The sequence below is a fragment of the Suillus subalutaceus genome, assembly GCF_016647625.1.
Source record: "Suillus subalutaceus strain FC151 chromosome Unknown DFJ58scaffold_25, whole genome shotgun sequence".
In the NCBI taxonomy this organism is placed as follows: Eukaryota; Fungi; Basidiomycota; class Agaricomycetes; order Boletales; family Suillaceae; genus Suillus; species Suillus subalutaceus.
Genome location: NW_024540274.1, coordinates 218,862 through 236,704, shown reverse-complemented (window position 1 = coordinate 236,704; position 17,843 = coordinate 218,862). Strand labels below are relative to the sequence as shown.

Below are 17,843 nucleotides of genomic sequence, written 5' to 3'. Positions count from 1 at the left end.
TTCAGAATCGGAGAATCACTGTGGTCAAGAAACAAATCATATCTGATTTCAAATTCCTATCGTCAATCATACCAGTGTCGACAAACTACAGTAAAAGTACTACTTCAACGTTCTACGTTGACTCGGGGAACAATACAAGGCTATAAGTGCAGAGGCTATAAGTACAGAATTCGAAAGTGATACACGCGCGCGATAACGCTAACGCATACGTAGAACAAAATATACACGATGCTGGGACACTAACAACACACACCTGACGAGTCGAGGAGGAGTCTGGCATAGTAAGATAAAACTGCAGGTCAGCAAATTAGTTCATAATTGAATCTCCATAAATCAATTCGCCACGCTCTCATCAGCGCTGCTGAGAGAATATGCTAATTGGGGACGCGGGGTCTGAAATCGCGTGACAGCGTGAGGACCACCTGCCACTGCTCTCTCCTCCTGACCAACGAGGTCAGTCCAGCGAACATGGTCGTTGAGAGCAGACAGTCCGCTCGGCGGACACCCGCTGAACGTGTGTATTCGGGGTATAAAGACGCCCTGCATCGCACGCGGTGTATATCTTCAATCCGGCTGCGCTGCTTGAGCGACATGCCCTCCCACTCATGCACCCGCAGAAGCTGGTGGAGTGTCTCATAAATCGCTTCGAGCACATCCTGCACTGTCACCCCGGTTGGGTTACGGGCTACTATCTCCCATTCAGGGAACAATAAGTCACAGACAAGGCGCAACTTTGGAATAGGGGGATTAGTTGCAAATTGTGACAGGTGGGATGACAACAGAGGCGTGTTTCTTATTTCTGCGGAACGCGTTGGACGGTAGCGCACATCCCATTCTATGGGGACTTGTGCATGATAGCGCTCCCCGCTGGAAGAACCAGTAAAGAGGGGGTTGAGCTTGACACCGTGCGTACGAGTTATGGGGGTAGTCATGGTGGGTGAAATGTGAAATGAAGTTTGGAGGGCTGCGGGCAGGACAGAAGTAAGAGGTCGAGTTTTATACATGATGAAATATTCCATACCTGGCATTGATGCCTCGCGGCAGTGATGATTAGGGCTCCACCGCAAAATGCCTTCAGATCCCACAGTCAATACCAACAAAAGATAACTTACTTGCCTCTTCGAAGAGCGCGCCGCGCATTTCGCTAGAAAGAGGCGACGCGTATGCGCCTTGTCCAAGTTTGATGTCTCTATATACCAGAAAGAGAAATCGTGATTAATAGCCACACGGCGTTCTTGTTGTAATCACATTAGCCACAACACGTTGTGATCTTAAGTGTGTGAAATGGTGATGACAGACTGCGGGGAAGAAGGGGGAAGAACATGCTGTATTGCTATGAAAATGAAGAAGGCAGAAGCCGCTGCCTTCTAGAAAGCGATGTCGGGCATAAACCGAGCCGAGCCGAGCGGAGGGGACACAAATTCTCCGCGAATGCAAGACTTTGTAAATGTCAGAGCCTAGCATGAAACTTGCGAAGCCATCTGAGATGCAGAAGAAGATAGATTGAATCCAAATACAGTTAAGGATGACGCACGTATACATCACAGATATGTCGGCTTTGTCGGGCACAATCACACAAGGACGGCAGGACAGAGGAATCGAGTCAATGGGGCGCGGGTCCGATGAGTATTGTGACTCCGAAAACATGAGTCATTTGTGGAGAGATAAGTTGGATTAAATTGTACTATGAATGTCGGGCGGCGCCGTTTTTAAATAGGGGGAGGCGCGATCACCGTGGAGAAAGGAGGGAATGTTGAGTTCAGGGCAGAGTTGCCAGTTCGAGAGGGCACACGACCCTGGATTATTAGCAGGATCTATCGGATGGTACCGACTTGCTGTATGCTCCAGCTGATGAGGACGTAAACACAAGGCATCAAAGTTGTCAGATCAAAAAAAGACCATGTGATTACCCTTGAAAGACGCTCGACAGTGATAGCTCAACATCGACCCATGTAACTGTGCGAACGAATGGCTAGCATTTGCGCCTCATATTTCAAGCATTGCAAAGTGGACAAAACACAGTCCAGAATAGCAAAGAGTCCAAGACTATAATGGTGCAACAATTAATACACCCTTGTAAGGCACGTCAAAGTAGAAAGATAGCACGAGACACGTAGCAGTCGTAAAAATCAGAACAAGCGCCACGGCTACTGCGAGTCCAAGTCATGATAGTACACGTTCGATGTCCCAATAACGATCTCATACAATGATCCGTGCTTCTTCAATCCCACACCTTTCGACGAAGGTGAAAACAGGTCTGGCGGTCGCGGCATGGCTATCAAGACCGAAACCTGAAGGAGAGATTGATCCACCGGGAGCTCTACCCTTGAATGATTCAAAAGTGGGGGAACAATCACTTCGGGTAAGGTGGGAGGAGAAAAGAGATAGGTTATCTCAGGTGGTATGCGGCCGATAACTTGACGTTTCCAGAAAGAAGGTCTCGGCGTTTGGCTGTGCGGCGGCGGTGGCAATGGCATGTCGTACTTTTCCGTTGCCAGCGGCTGTGAAGGTGAGAGATGATCAGAAGGACATAGGCACCAACAAGTAACGGGTGTTACCTGGGTGTCCCTCCATTGTAAACAGCCCTGACCCAGCGAAGCCCATACATCCCACAGTGGAGGCTTCCGCATATGCCTCCTCTGCGAGGGGATGTCAACCTGCAACATCTCATCGATCGCCTGGCGCCGTATGACCAGACGATGCCATACGAGTCCACTAATCATGAACAAGCCGAAGATTGACAAGATACTGACAAGAAAGCCAAAGAGTAGAGAACCGCTATACGACGTGTCTCCATTGCTTGTCGAACTTGAGGTCGAGGTGGGAGCGGATGATAACGTCGATGAAAGCAACGAGGAGTACTGGCTCGTCGACGACGCAGTCATGGTTTTCTTCAACGACGACACCTAAGCGTGGGGGGCATTCCCAAGGCGAACGGATGCATAAGTATGTAACATACGATGCTGAGCGTGAGCACGACAGTGCCTCCCAGAAATCGGGTACTTTTGTCTCAAACTGATCGATCGACCCACGTGACATGATGCTTGCCACCAAGACTTGACCAGGACAGTCTGAGACGAACGTTCTGGTTCAACTAATGAGATGACGAAAAGAACAGGAGGCGTAATAGAATACAACAGGGTAATATTGTTTACAATTTTACGATGCCGTAAAATAAGATAAAAATGAAACCTTCCATCACCAGTTGAGATCTGGAGCGAAAATGCCAGTAAACCCGAATGACCCTAAAATACACTAAAACCCACGCACCGTGTTGAAGCACAGCTCTTGCCCGTTCTCTCCTCCGGACATCATCCAGAATCCCCGCAACGTGTCTGTCTAGCATGTCGACGTATGGCTTGAGACTTGTATGTTCCCAGTCTGAATCAAAATATGAGTGAAAACAACTGGCACAGTGACAAGTAGAGCACTCACTTGCACCCTCGCCTGCCTTGTCGAGTTCTTGAAGAAGCTGCATAACTGTGGGAACTGCATTGGGGTCGAAATTTTCCACGCGGTTCGGGTCAACGGGGACGCAAACTCGGCCGGTTTTAGGATGCACACAGAATGGCGCTTTGAGAAGATGGTTTCGGTGCTTGGATACTTCGGCATCTAGGCGTGGATATGTATATTGCAGAATAATGTCTTCCAGAGCGGCCAGATTTCGGGCCTGTGAGGCGTCAAGAATGGCATGGATAGCGGGAGTAAAGCACATACACCCGTACCCTTCACCTCAGCCTTCAGCTCGTCCCATTTCTTCGACGATTCGATACCGGGCTGATTCTCCCACCGCTTCTCAAGGGTCTCGACAATTTTCTTGTCCGGAACCAGTTTAAGCAGCGTTCGCCAGCCGTCCTCGGATAGGAAGCATTCTTGGTCATCCAACAAGGGATACCATATCCTACTCCCTTCATCGCGCGCATGCCACAGAGAAGGTGGCAGATCTCCTGGGTGGCTCTTCGTGCTCATGCCTCTTACATTCACCTTCTTCGCCATCTCCTTACCTCCTTCGATCACAGTGAGCGCCCCAACCACAGCTCTACGTAGTTCGTCGGTAAGCCCCATGGCCTCGTCGTCGCTGACCCACAAATGGATACCACGACGGCCCGAGTATACCCATAACAATTGATGATATCCAAATTGTGTGCGCAAGGCCGAGTCAAGGACGCGTACAGCGTTGGCGATGAATGCCCAGCAGCGCTTGCATATTCCTGCTGAGGTGCAGCATGTGCGCACGCCATCATAATCAGTCATATCGATATCAAACACCAGCTCGCGCTTCAATGGGGTGAAGAGCTTCCCCGACTTTACAGACCGTGCCAATTTCCGTTCGCTTGGCTTGCGTGTTGTTAGCGTGAAAGCCAGGGAGATCGAAAGATAACTCACCCGAGATGAGTACATGGGTCCGATCTCGAAGCGCGTTGGATTGAGTGCGCACACCTGCTTTTTGAGTTCTTCTGCGTTCGAAAAGCAGTTATAACGTAGATACACGTCTCCCTGGAGAGTAAATGCGAATTCGCGGTTTGTAAATAAATCCTTTGGCGTGTGTTCCTGGTTGAGCCATGTGAAGATGGATTTGAAAGGGTACAGCATGCGGTAGAACTGGAGCATCACTTCCGGCGAGGTCTCCGCAGAGTCGGCCATTGTTGAACGAAGGAATAGCAAATCAAGGTGTGCACTGTTAACCGTCGATACTTACATGTTGAGTGACAAAGAGCACGTGAGGAAGCGTCACGCGTGCAAGTCACACACACTCAAACCTTTGGAAACAAAACACCAGCTACTAGTAGTGTACCGTGCCATGACTATTTCAAGTCTCGGTTTTTCCATACGCAACACAACGAAAATTTGCATATCATATGAACTGACTGCGAATTTCGAAACGAATGGATCAAATCAATATTATGACTTATACTTACATGCACTCCACATATGTGCGAGATACCGAGCAAGTAACAGAGCCGCAAGTTACCCAGTCAATATTGAATCTACTATAGAGGCAGAAGTCAATATTCGCAATCACGATCGGAATGTGCATTCATAATCGTCCAGCTTTCAGTGCATAAATAGCTTCCATGTCGCTTATGAATGCATGACAAGCTGAAGATCGAGTGTCCAAGGACTCATTAATTTCATTATCATTCCACCATCTGCTAGCATGTCATTGCCAGAAATCGGGATTAGACTCGTTGGATTGAATCGAAGATACTGAGTGACGAGTGTCTGCAGCCTTTCACGGTGCTACTGTCGAACACGACGTAGTATGTGTTTTGGACCTCCAAGTTGCAGTAACGCAGGATCACAACATAAACCACACTCCTTGGAGCACTGTCGGTGGCCTTGCATCATAAGGAGTAGGGGCAATCCTTGTCCAGAACTTTTGTGGCGATGAAATGACATAGAAAGGTCATAGCGATGATCCTAGGAAGTTGTGCTGCCAATTAAATGCACTGACCTATACCAACTCTTTGAGGCAACGACGTACCCTTGTATACCCAAAGTTTATCATTCAAGCTTCTACTAGAGTATGGTGTTGGCATATAAAATAACACCCACTAAACGTTGTGTGCAATACAGAGTCAGAGGCATGCCCAGTGGCATCGCTTGCCGACTTGAACATCAAAGATCACAGCGTGGGTCCTAGGTTGATTTGCACCTCTTTCGAATAAGGAAGTAGAGTCCGTAGGAAAGACAACAGAGCCTCGATGACTGAAGGGTGTAATCTGGCATCAACGCGAGAAAAGGGATGACTCTAAGCATTGAACATCAAGGACAGAGGAAAGAGGCTAGCCGAGAGGATTTGGAGTCGGGGTAGCTGGAGCTTGTCGATCTAGTCCTATTTTCGATGCTCCTTGAAGAATTGATCCCAGCAGAAGTTGGAGAATTTCTTGTTGACGGTGCGGGGCAAGTGCGTTGGACGCAAATATGTCGCTCTAACTCTTCTACTTCCGGGCGTGTATGTCTGTGTATGTGGCTGAGTTTGACCTTCAGCTTGGACCACTGAATGCCACCACTGATCAATAATGACCGTCTCTGAAGCGCAAACACGGCAAGATGACTTGAAATTCACGGAAGATACACAGAGCGTAGAGGTTATCGATGAAGAGCCCGGAGACGATACGAACTTAGATGCGACGACCAAGAAACAGAAAGAGAAGGAGCCGCAGCGCGAGCGCGAGCTGGGGAAGTCAATCTTACCATTCTCGAGAGTGCAGAAGATAATCAAAGCGGACAAGGTACGTGTTAATGGATCCTACTGAGGTGTTGTACAGCGTCATGCAGCATTCCAGGAACTTCCAATAGTCGCACGCGACGCGACTTTCTTAGTCTCACTTGCCACCGAGGAATTCATAAAAAGACTTTCAGAGGCATGCCAGAAACTCGCGGAGCGGGAGAAACGAACAACTGTGCAGCAGAAGGACGTTGGTATGTCTGGAGCGTGCCATGTCAATATTTCATTTCTCAGTTTCATTCTCTCACAGCAAGTGTAGTGCGGCGAGCAGAGGAATTTATGTTCCTTGAGGGTACGTTCCTCCCGGGCTTGACCATCTCCTTCTCTTTTCATAGCTTCGCATATAGAGATCATCGCTTTTCAACGCACAGAACCTCCACAGAAACGCAAACCTAAAGCATTACAGAATGCGGAGAGCCAGAGTGAACCAACAATGCTCGATAAGTTTGTTGCTAGAGGAGAGGAGAGTCAGGAACTGGATAATACACCCCCTCCGGATGTTGTCATGGATGAAGATGGGACAATGTATGCAGGATAAATGCGTAATCTATGAGGGTAAGAATCCTCGGCCCGATTCTTTTTGAAGACATGACTACCCAGGAGCGGCTGACGATGGTAAGTACATTCCCTCACATTACATGATCAAGGAGGGGTGTGTAAGTGTGATTCCTTGTAGTTGATGGAGTACTTGACTACTGTTGATGTTTCTCAAAAGCATGTGCAACCACCAGGGCCGTATAGCCTCTTGCATGGGCGTGCCGGAGCGATCCTCATCACGGCGTCACTCAAACGCTGTGCGCGTCCGCCATGGTCATGATCAAACAAGTTCGCATTCACACCGTGCACTAGTCCATTGACACGCTCAGTGACTACCGTTCTCATCACTGATTTGCATCTATATATACCATACGATGATTCTTTCCTCCTCAAGACCTTCTCGTTTTTCTGCTCGTTCTGATTGTTCTGGTTCCCTTTCGCAAAATTACAACTATCTTTCCATATCTCTCCTACTGTAAACCATATAAAATGTCTATTGTACTTACCCCCTACTGGTCGCCAGATGAGGGCATCCAGAAGCTCAAGATGGAAGCACGGGGTGCGTTTGGTCTACTCCATTGATACCCATACCTCATACGTGAATTTTTACTGCCTTTAGCTAAAACCCCAGCTGCGCCAGGCCTTACGCCACCAGTTTTCAGTATGAAAGCTCAGATGGATCGTACCCTTCTCCAATTACGCGCCAGGACATCCCCTATTGAGAAATATACCTTCCTCGCGCAAGTCAAGCAAGCAGATGTCGAGGCCTTTTACAAGCTATGCCTCGAAACACATGCCGGTATGAGGACAATTGGTGTCAGAATCTTTGGGAACTACAATCAACTATTTATCCTCAGGAAATCACACCTATAATTTACACCCCAACTGTCGGTGATGCATGCCTACAGTACTCGAAAATCTACAGAAACCCCGAGGGTTTGGTAATGAATACAAATGCCTCATGGGTCTCCTTCGCTTAATGAGTGCTACAGTTCATCTCTCTCAAGGACAAAGGCAGAATTGGGAACATTCTGCGCAATTGGCCCCTTGCGAATGAGGCTCGGATCAGCGTTGTCACGGATGGTTCGTGTAATACTATTTGGTTAGATGATCAGTACTTGATAACATGCACCAGGTTCACGTATACTTGGGCTTGGTGACCTTGGTGTAAATGGGATGCCCATTGCCGTTGGAAAACTCTCTCTTTACGTCGCCGGTGCTGGGTGCGTCTACCCCTAGTTTTATTTGTGTGACCGTCCGACTAATTGACTTTAGTATTCGCCCATCAGTCCACTCTCCCCATCACGCTTGACCTTGGAACTAACAACTCCTCTAATCTTTCCGACCCCTTGTATCTTGGGCTGCGCCAGCTCAGGCCCTCTGACGCGGAATATGATGCCTTCATGGATGAGTTCATCACCGAGATGAGACGCGTCTACCCTAAACTCTTGGTGCAATTCGAGGTTCGTTCATATTCTTCAAATTTCTATTCTAGAGACATGGACATTCTCATGGGCGATAGGATTTCTCCACTGACCATGCATTTTCCTACCTTGAGCGTTTCCGTAATAGTCTCCCACTGTTCAACGACGATATCCAAGGTACAGGTGCTGTTGTCCTCGCAGGGTTGCTTTCCGCTGCACGACTGGTCCCCATCCCGCGCAACGAACATAGAATCTTGCTATTTGGCGCGGGAAGCGCTAGTGTAGGTGTTGCTAAGCAGCTTATGAGCTTTTTCACAATCGCTGGGATGAGCGAGGAAGCGGCCAGGAGTCAAATCTGGCTTGTAGATTCGAAGGGACTCGTTTACTGTCGGCAGGGAAGGGGTTGCTGACTACAAAATGTGTATGTCCCTCTTTTCTTTGGAGATGGTTCACACCTAACGAGCTACTGCCAGCAGATTTCGCAAGGAGGCATTACACAGGTCCTCCAATGAAGGACCTTGCAGAGATCATCAAGTATGTGAAGCCAACTGTGCTCCTTGGTCTCCTCGACAATCACGGTATGATTCAAACATATATTCTGTATTCATCGTCGCGCTCACTCTCTTTCAGGGTGCTTTTACCCCGGAAGTCATCCGTCAGATGTCGCAGAACACATCTCGCCCCATCATCTTCCCTCTCTCCAACCCTGTCCGTCTCTCAGAGTGCACATTCACTGAGGCTCTCATACATAGCAACGGCACCGCAATCTTCGCAAGTGGCTCACCATTTGGAAGCGAGGTCATTGGTGGCGTCAGGAGGGAAGCGGGCCAGGGTAATAATATGTACATCTTCCCTGGTAGGCTCTCTCTCGTTCTATGCCTGTATCTAAGCTGACTGTTGGATCTCAGGGCTTGGTTTGGGTGCGATACTGTGCCGCGCCAAGAGTGTGACAGATAGTATGGTAGAAGCGTCTGCGCTCGGATTGGCGGGCTCTCTTTCGTGGGATGAACGGGCCCTAGAGCTCGTGTACCCCCGTGTCGAGCGCATCAGGGAGATCAGTGCACACATCGCTGTCAAAGTGATACGGGCAGCACAGAAGGCGGTATGTCTAGTCATCGTATGATCCTCGAAAGCAGTCAAAAGTTTACCCCCATTTTTAGGGCGTGGACAACTCGACAGATCTGAAGAGAATGGATGATACCCTTTTATTAGAGTTTGTCAAGGGCAAGATGTGGAACCCCTAAATGTTTCAAGAAGCTGTAATACTTGGTATTCTGTGAATAGATTGTCAGGACGGTTTTTTGGGTCAGTGAGCAGCTTTTGAATTCAACAACACTAAATACACAAGTTGCGATCACGCCTTCGATGTGCCCCCAGTCGAAGGTTGCCTTGTGGCACTTGCCTCGCGACCGATGACGCGACCGGATTTTATAAAAACAGCTTCTTATTGGTCCCTAGATCGATGATCCGCCACTGGCAGGCTTGGGGTAAAATCGAAGAACAGTTACGTCCCATGACATATTATTATGATGGACTTGGCAAGTTCAGGTGATCAGCCTCGTGCAGAATTCCGTTCGGTGATCTCATAGGCGAGAGTGGCATGGCAAGCTCTTCTCGAGTTGGGGCTGGTATAGGTAATCGGGATGTTTCACTGTAGATAGTGACTGATGTTGATTTCCCCTTCAAGGCCCCATAAGTCATGAAAGTTGTCGTGTAACAGGTTGCGTGCAATGCAAAACACCTCTTAAGTGCGTTCTGGTATACCACGCGCCGTGCACAGCAACTGAGTTTTGTTGCTAGATTTCGTATCAAGTTGTCGTTCACTGATCAGATTAGAATGCCATGAGGGAAACTGGTAGCAGGCTTGAGAAGATCCGTTACAAACCTTACTACAGTCTTCCAAAGTCTCGAAGAAACCAACGGAAGACTACTCCAAGAACCAATCCAACCTAGGAATGCTGATCTATGACATAGGTAATACCCGGGAACACAATTGAATGAAACTTACTCCAGGGCGGATCTAAAAAATGTTCTGTAGGAGTCTGGAGAACATCGGGGTCCGGGAGATCGAGGTACTGGGCGGTTGATGAAAACACATACATAAATTTTGGGAATCAACAACCACTGCATTTGATTATAAGAGCTTCACAGTATTCATGACCTATAGGGCCAGAGGACAAATCTAAATTAGCCGATCACCTAGTAGGCCAAGCTCACCAAATAGAACCGCATAGTCAATCATACACTTACCACTGTGGTACAAAACCCCCACATTACTCGGTCCGTCAGCCTTTCCTCGAGGCTTCAGATACCATTGCCAGGCCGCAGGGAAGATGTAGATCCGATGCCCAATCAGATTAACGACAATTATTATAACAAACCTACTCACATAAACTTGTCTCCACATTACACAAGCCTAATCAGATCAGCCGCTGCTCTAATTTCGGCAAATTCGCCTTCCTTGATATCGCCTACAAATTGACGACAGAGCAGCGACTCAAATGTCACTGTCAACAATAAATCTTTCGGAATGTTCGCAAATGACAAATAGTGTCAGTGAGGATGTTCAGCTGTGGGTATGAAGATTGGGACCTGCGAATGAAAATAAATTAAAAAGGAATCTACATGTGCGTGGGGCGGAATCATCCTGAGTCTACTGGGTGCGTGTTTTTCTAGGCTGATGCTCCATGACATCACTGGCTACTTGAACAGCAGACCCGGGGCCCATGTCATCCCTCGCACACCCGTGAGAAATCGGAGTGTATGTCCGGTAATGAAGATAATGGTTATGATGGCGACAGTTGTACGACATACGACTTTCTACGAGGCCAGTAGCAGCCCTGAATACTAGGAATAAGATTTAGTTGGGGTTTATTCAATGGAATGGGAGAAATTCGGGTTAGTTGATCAGCCTGAGAGTGGAGGAAATGTAATTTCCCAAAAAGGAGAATGACGTAGGCTTGTGGCGCGGAGGGTACCCTGTTTTTGTTCGTGTGGAGCTCATCTGTAAAATGAACGAAACAGATCCAAGCGCACAGCTCAGAAACGTTAGCCGTTGTTCTTGTTCCTAATTTACAATACCCTTAAATTTTACTTTTCAGATCTTCTCGCAGGTCGAGCTCACTGTTCTCTGCGTCCTCCGGTATACTTACTAACCTGGCAAAACACTTCAGCACCATCAATTTTGTAGCAACCGACGCGTTACGCGGGCGATAAAGCCGCGACGCATCGCGAAGCCCATACCCTAAAATAAATATAAACCCAAGCCAACCATACCCTTGCAGCCGTAATACCAGCGCCTTCCGCTCCAGATGGCGTCAGCCCCGCCTCTTTCTGTGCGTTCATCCCCTTACCTTTTCTCTTTCTCTTCCTCTATTGTCTAGGTGCTAATGCCTTTTTTATCTTCCTCTTCTCTTCACCTATCGCAACAGGGTTTTTCTGCTCCTCATTCTTCTGAGTTCCTGGGTCCCACAAATGATGACATTGAGGCTGTCATTCAAATGGCCACATCATCTAGCAATTCTCAGGATTCCCGCCAGCTAGTCCCACTACGAGATACCCGCGCTCAGTTGTTCATTGGCAATGTATGGTCGTCTGTAGACCCTCCTGAATGCTGTTCGGCTCTAACCGAATATTGCAGCTCCCGTATCGAGTCCGTTGGCAGGACCTCAAAGATCTTTTTCGTCGCGCAGGCACTGTCTTGCGTGCTGATGTGTCACTAGGTCCTGACAATCGCTCACGAGGCTATGGTACTGTCCTTCTGGCCACCGCGGAGGATGCAGGAAGGGCAATTGACATGTTAAATGGTTATTGCTGGCAGACCAGAGTCCTGGAGGTGCGCCCCGACAGGCTTGGCGCAAGTGTCGATGAAATGGGCGCCACCCTCGCAACCAGAGGCGCGAATGGGCACCCCTCAGGGTTCCCATCTTCAGCCAATCCATATGATGAAAACACGTTTGGACAGGATGTGGTAGGTGGCACTGGAATGAAAAATCTCTTTGTGGGTAACGTGAGTCTGTCAATCTTCTTCCCTCTTTTCCTCTTTCATCGATACTCCCCCCTTGTGTATGATCATCATGTGAGATTCGAGTTTGTACAAGTGGCCTTCTACCATTACCACCTCTGGATATTACTTTCTTGGGTCATCTTTTGCTTGCGGTGCCACAAGTGTCTATTTGCTCACCTTTCTTCCACTTCAGCTTCCCTTCCATATCCAATGGCAGGATTTGAAGGACCTGTTTCGTGCCGCTGGTGCTGTTGCTCGAGCAGATGTCACCGTTGGGCCTGATGGGCGCTCTCGCGGGTTCGGAACAGTCAGCTTCGTTACGGAAGACGGTGCTGAGCGCGCGCGCAGGATGTTTGATGGGTGCGTTGCTGCCTTCTTCATGACGTACGATGCGCCTTCCGGGTTCATGTGCACATCCCTCTTGTTCACATTTTGACCATAAAATATTTTCGCTGTGTAGTGATGTGGCATGTCGCGGCACTACACTCGATATGAACCCTTCGATGCTTTCGTGTTTTGTTAATCGATTCTGGCTCATGTGCTGATTGTTCGTGATTATTGATTATGATCTATTCCAGGTATGAATTCAATGGACGACCATTGAAGGTCCACTACGATAAATTCTCGCCGTCTGCAGCTCCGGTACCTCTTGTTGGCGCACAAATACCAGTCCCATCCACTCTATCACAGTATGCTCTTGCATCTCACTTGCAATCCCTACAACTAGAGTCCCATCGGTTGGGACGCCAACAAAACGAACATCTATCTCAGCTCAAACTCGATGGGGTGTTGCATCCGCAATTAGATTCTTTAATGCACCCACAGTTGGATTCGCTTAGACGTGCTGATCTAGACCCCATAACATCATCTCAGCTGGAAGTCCTGTTGACTCACTCAATCGCGCCATCAAGTTCTCGATCCTCCGACCCTTCTCTCGGTTCAAGTCCCCTTACCCCCGCCCCCCTCACTTCTCCTACACTCATGCACACTCAGTCCCTTGCGCCATCAGCAGCCCATTCACTAGCACCTACACCCACCCATCCGCATTCGTTGACAAGCTCGCCTCATCTAGGGTTCTCAAACAATAGCTCGACAAACTTCGCTCCCCTCGGCCTATCTCTGGGTGCCGACGCGCTTACCGCCAAGTTGCCCCCACATTCGGGTGTCGCTGATTCCCTCAGCTTGAAGCTAAACACAGACATGAAGCTCGGGAGCGATATACATCTGCTATCATCAAATAAATCACGGACATCGAGCTCCAGCTCGCAGCGTCCAAGCGTCTCTGCGGGCTCTTCGCAAGCGCAAAGCTATACCACATCGACTTCATCGGGGTCGTCACGGCCAAGCTTTAGTACAGCCTCATCATTGACTGATGGTACAAACTTCTCCCAGCGGCTCTCGTTCGGTGCGTCGCAATCCCAGCGACCGTCGTTCAGCTCTTCGACATCCCAACGCCCCACCTTTAGCTCCACGTCTCAGCGCCCGTCCTTTAGTGGCGGTTCTGCGCGGCGCCCTACATTCAGTGCGAGCTCGCTATTGAACGAGCCATTCTTCGATGGCGAGCAAGAGGGGCAGGGGTCTGTGGGCCATCCTGTCAGTATGGGCACGTCGCGGGAGAACTCGGGCTCGAGTTTGAGCTCGACATTTTCCCTACCTTATACACTGACTCGTCCTAAGTCGGATATAGGCAGTGATACCGCGTCAACGTCCCCTCCGGCGAGCGGGGGATGGCCAAGTATAGCGAGTCCCCGGCAGAACTCGCCTAAATCTGTCATGCTTGCGCATCCGATCCTCAGTTCAGACTTGTCGAACAAGTCTCAATCTATGTGGGGTGCTTCAGAGGTTGAGCCAAGCCAAGGATCCACGCCAGCCAAGTTTGAGGGGCCAGGAAACACCGACGTCACCACGACCGCACTTGGATCTCTGTGTTTGCGAAGGTCCAAGGCACTGGCTTCCAAGGCTGCAGAGAAAAACAAAACATCTTCACTAAATCTGAAGTCTACATCTCCACCTCCGCAGAAGCCATCTCAGGCATCCTCCCGCCGACAACCTGGACCTATTGCGCTGCCTCCTCCATGTACATTTACACTCCCACATCCACCGGTGCTGTCCCCATACCTTCCGCCCCACCCACAGAGTCCAATGTATCACGCTGGCTACATGCCATCTCATCCCATGAGTCCGTTGCATCATCCGGGTGTGCGCAGCCCTATACATCACCCCCGCGATAAGCCCGCTCCATTCCCCTTACCATATGCACTATGGTGTCATAACACCACACGGCCTGCCTCCCATCACACCAAGCATGCCGCCATTTACATTCTTGCAGCCAACAAACGGGCGTGCCAATACCACAGAGCAGCAGAGCTCAAATAATGGGAATCACCAGGACCAGGCAATAGAAGGCCGAACAGAGGCTCCCCCACCATCATCCCCATACCACCTTCCGCCGCACTCCCAAGTTCCGTACACGTCGCACCTGCCTTCGCACATGTTCTCCCCCGGAATTCCTCTTTCACCTGGGATCATGGTGCCCATATCCACCGGGCACCCGTCATCAGTGACAATGGTGCCGTTGACGCCTGGTGGAGTACCGATGACGCCCGGCGTGACGATAACACCTGGTGCTTTTTGGCCGCAGGCACCGTGGATAAACCCGGCTCCGGGAGCCCCTGTGCATGCAGACGAACAATGGCACAATCATGGTCATCCCCCGAACTCTGGGGGCGATTACTTCCCTCCGCAGGGTGGCCCGGATGATGATACAGGTTACTTCCCACCCGTTTACAGCATCGCGAAAGAGATATTTAAAGAGGGAAGTGAATTCCATTCCACTGAGCAGGAGGGAGAGAGTCAGTCGAAGGATTCCTCGCCTTCAAGGATGGTTTCTCCTGTGCCTAAATCGGTGCAGGAGGGACAACATGTTGAGAGCGACCGCAGGTACAGGGAAGCGCGGCGGACGGTGTCACCCCAACCAAATCGGGTTGCAACAACAGAAGGGGGCCATGTACCCCGAAGGGTGGGCCTAACTCATCGGTCGGATTCAGACCCCTAGCAACGGGAAGGGGCAGAGCTGAATCAATTTGCACTGCGGGATTCTCATTTATTTGTAGGTTGCAAGTCGGGGCAACCTGGGTTTCATTTGTTTTTGCATTGTAGTACATCTTTAGCATCATATCTACTGGAACATCTGTGCATACCTATATTTTCTTGATTGTTGATATCGTTTCCTAATTCATAACCTTGTACTATCACCTTGTACTACAAGTACTACAAGGTCAATATCACCCCGTACGATTCCTCCATGAGAATTATTAGTTATCAGCGCCACGCTTATTCCTGGCATGTCCTGTGTCAAACTAGTCTTTATTTCATCTTGCGTTGGCAAATAACTGCTAGTCCTCTGTGACTTCAACCCGTCCCCGCTCACCATATCGGCGTGGATGTTCATGCCCAGCGTCGCAGTCAAATCTCATCTGGTACACCATTCCGGGTATCAGTGGATGTGAGTGGACCAGATCGAGGTGTCAATGTGCAGAGGTGGAATCTGGCTTTTGTCACTGTAGCTGTTGTCCAGGGACAGTTGACACTTGAGCTGTACTGATCGGAGTCGAAGGCTTAACTTCGTTCAAGATGAAAGACAGTGGAAAAGGACAACCAGAAGCGGAGGACTTCAAGCGACGGCGATCCCGCTGAAGCAGGTTTCCGCTGATCCGTGTCGTTTGGTGCTTTTCTTCGCGAAGCCTCTACTAAGTGAGTCATTCTCGTCTAAACCTTTTTTATATGTGTTATTAAACAATATTATTAATGTTATAGACTGGACGTTCGGGCTTTCATTGTGGCTGACAATGAGTCAATCCTAGCGGTCCAGATATTATCCACGCAGGTTCTAGTTATGGGGCTCCAATAGAATTCATCCTAAACCATCCGTTGTGAAGTTCTGCCATCCAGGCGCGACCAATCTGCCAAATCAATAGAGCTTCAAGTTTCTGCCCACAATAATGTTTTCAGGATATAAAAGCAAGCTCTGTCTACCTCAGTAGTTCAGAGTTTCCTCTGCGAAGCTTTTATCACTTTGTATACATCATGCACATCTCCTTCAAGTTTCTCGTCGTCGTTACTACTTTGGCAGCATGCATGTCTGTCACTGCCGCACAGTGCAAACCTACCTTAAAGATCTGCGATACGAACAATAATTGCTGCAGTCACAACTGTGCTCCAGTGAAAGTGAGTATGAGTAGCTTGCTTTGCATCCAGTATCCGACCCTGTTGCTCACCCCTTGCACCTCGCAATATCAATAGCCCGGCGGTCAGAAAATCTGCCAGTGAGACTGCTTACCGATGGGCTGGCAGCCCGTCCATGAGCACATCTGGACAGTGAGTCGTGTTTCCGCTTTCGCATTGGTGCTGTGGCTGATGGCACAATATGTAGTTCGTTGCTGAATCGGTCGATATTAATGTGGTTGTTCTTGGAGTCTGTTGTTTCCCCTGCTTCGTGGGCAATAGAGGCGCCTTTTTGATTAATCTGAACACTCAATATTGACTTACTTTACGTGGGGAGCGATTTCAACGTCCAGAATTGTGCTGCATCATTCAGAGATTCAGAGCTTGAATATTCATCGGCGAAGTCTGCATTATGTGTATAGCGGCTGTAGCAGTCGAGGCGGGAATTTTGACCGCCGCTGATGGGCGCGTCAAACTTTGGACATTTTTAATGTCCATTCGACATCGTCTCACCACCCAACTTTGTTTGCGGGAAAAGTTCAGTTTTCACGGTTGTTCTTGCTGAGCATTCGCTCATGGATGAATTCTTCAAGGTCCATCTTAAGTAGTCATAGCCAACTGGCACCAGAACATATTAGAAATGTTGATGGTGCGGATTCAAAACCTGCCGACAAATGTCTTATCGCAGCCTTGACATTCACGCATGGACAGTTCTTTGGAAGTTCATCTCAACCTGTGAAGCGTACTGGCCTAAGTGATTACCACAACAGAACCGAAATCTGTTTCTCTTGGACTCCGCAGGTTCGAAACCTGCCGACAAGTTATTTTTCTCTCAAAACACCCTGATATTCATTCATAGATGGTGTCGTCGGAGGTTCTTCTAACCGGTCTTAGCTAAGTGGCTTCCACAACAGAATCAAAATCTGTTGCTCTTGAGCTGCGCAGATTCGAAACCTGCCGACAAGTTATTTTTCTCTCGGAACACCCTGACATTCACTCATGGATGGTTTCGTCAGAGATTCATCTATGATCTAACTGGTCACCAGAAGGGGACTTCAAGCGACGACAATCCTGCTGACGCAGGTTTTCACTGGTTCGCGTCGTTTTGTGCTTTTCTTCGCGAAGCCTCTACTGAGTCATTCTCGTCTAGCCTTTATATATATATATATATATATATATATATTATTAAACAATATTATTAACAAGGACTCGCCTTCGGTCGGCTTTTGTACGATACACTGTGTTCACGGTAATGAGATGGGAGCGATGTCAATTGAGTTATGTGAATAGATACATGTATCTCTTCGCGTTCTCACTCTCGACAATGCTGTATACAATGACTGTGAGCAAAAGGATCCGTTCGCAAGTCGAGCACAGTCCTTCCTAGCGTCAGTCCTTGACAATCATTAAAAGTAGTTGC

The 17,843-nt window shown here is 48.8% G+C and overlaps 6 protein-coding genes across 6 annotated transcripts; 3 read left to right on the top strand and 3 right to left on the bottom strand.

Annotated features, from left to right (window-relative positions):
* Positions 1-24: 24 nt before the first annotated feature.
* DFJ58DRAFT_775110 (uncharacterized protein) lies at positions 25-1,002 on the bottom strand. Its single transcript, XM_041389415.1, has one exon. It carries the CDS (start codon positions 930-932, stop codon positions 375-377), a length of 558 nt encoding a protein of 185 aa, XP_041246570.1. The 5' UTR covers positions 933-1,002; the 3' UTR covers positions 25-374.
* An 830-nt stretch (positions 1,003-1,832) lies between these two features.
* DFJ58DRAFT_226219 (uncharacterized protein) lies at positions 1,833-3,221 on the bottom strand. Its single transcript, XM_041379339.1, has 2 exons — positions 2,559-3,221; positions 1,833-2,501 (listed from the first exon to the last, which is right to left on the bottom strand). The coding sequence occupies exons 1-2, from the start codon at positions 2,883-2,885 to the stop codon at positions 2,148-2,150; spliced, it is 681 nt and encodes a 226-aa protein (XP_041246569.1). The 5' UTR covers positions 2,886-3,221; the 3' UTR covers positions 1,833-2,147.
* Positions 3,102-4,723, bottom strand: DFJ58DRAFT_775106 (prim-pol domain-containing protein). Its single transcript, XM_041389414.1, has 5 exons — positions 4,387-4,723; positions 3,718-4,338; positions 3,436-3,670; positions 3,271-3,381; positions 3,102-3,212 (listed from the first exon to the last, which is right to left on the bottom strand). Exons 1-5 carry the CDS (start codon positions 4,642-4,644, stop codon positions 3,199-3,201), a joined length of 1,239 nt encoding a protein of 412 aa, XP_041246568.1. The 5' UTR covers positions 4,645-4,723; the 3' UTR covers positions 3,102-3,198.
* A 1,300-nt stretch (positions 4,724-6,023) lies between these two features.
* On the top strand, positions 6,024-6,770 carry DFJ58DRAFT_656761 (uncharacterized protein; the record flags this gene model as incomplete). The annotated part of the gene is made up of 4 exons (XM_041381938.1): positions 6,024-6,236; positions 6,291-6,426; positions 6,483-6,524; positions 6,580-6,770. The coding sequence occupies 4 exons, from the start codon at positions 6,024-6,026 to the stop codon at positions 6,768-6,770; spliced, it is 582 nt and encodes a 193-aa protein (XP_041246567.1).
* A 488-nt stretch (positions 6,771-7,258) lies between these two features.
* On the top strand, positions 7,259-9,437 carry DFJ58DRAFT_715209 (malate dehydrogenase; the record flags this gene model as incomplete). Its single annotated transcript, XM_041384106.1, has 11 exons — positions 7,259-7,328; positions 7,389-7,585; positions 7,627-7,710; positions 7,762-7,852; positions 7,905-7,996; positions 8,059-8,232; positions 8,292-8,595; positions 8,670-8,743; positions 8,824-9,049; positions 9,102-9,295; positions 9,354-9,437. 11 exons carry the CDS (start codon positions 7,259-7,261, stop codon positions 9,435-9,437), a joined length of 1,590 nt encoding a protein of 529 aa, XP_041246566.1.
* Positions 9,438-11,803: 2,366 nt separating this feature from the next.
* DFJ58DRAFT_656747 (uncharacterized protein) lies at positions 11,804-12,820 on the top strand (the record flags this gene model as incomplete). The annotated part of the gene is made up of 3 exons (XM_041381936.1): positions 11,804-12,202; positions 12,393-12,559; positions 12,778-12,820. Coding segments are annotated over 3 exons (609 nt in total), but the record flags the coding sequence as incomplete, so codon positions are not given.
* Positions 12,821-17,843: the final 5,023 nt, after the last annotated feature.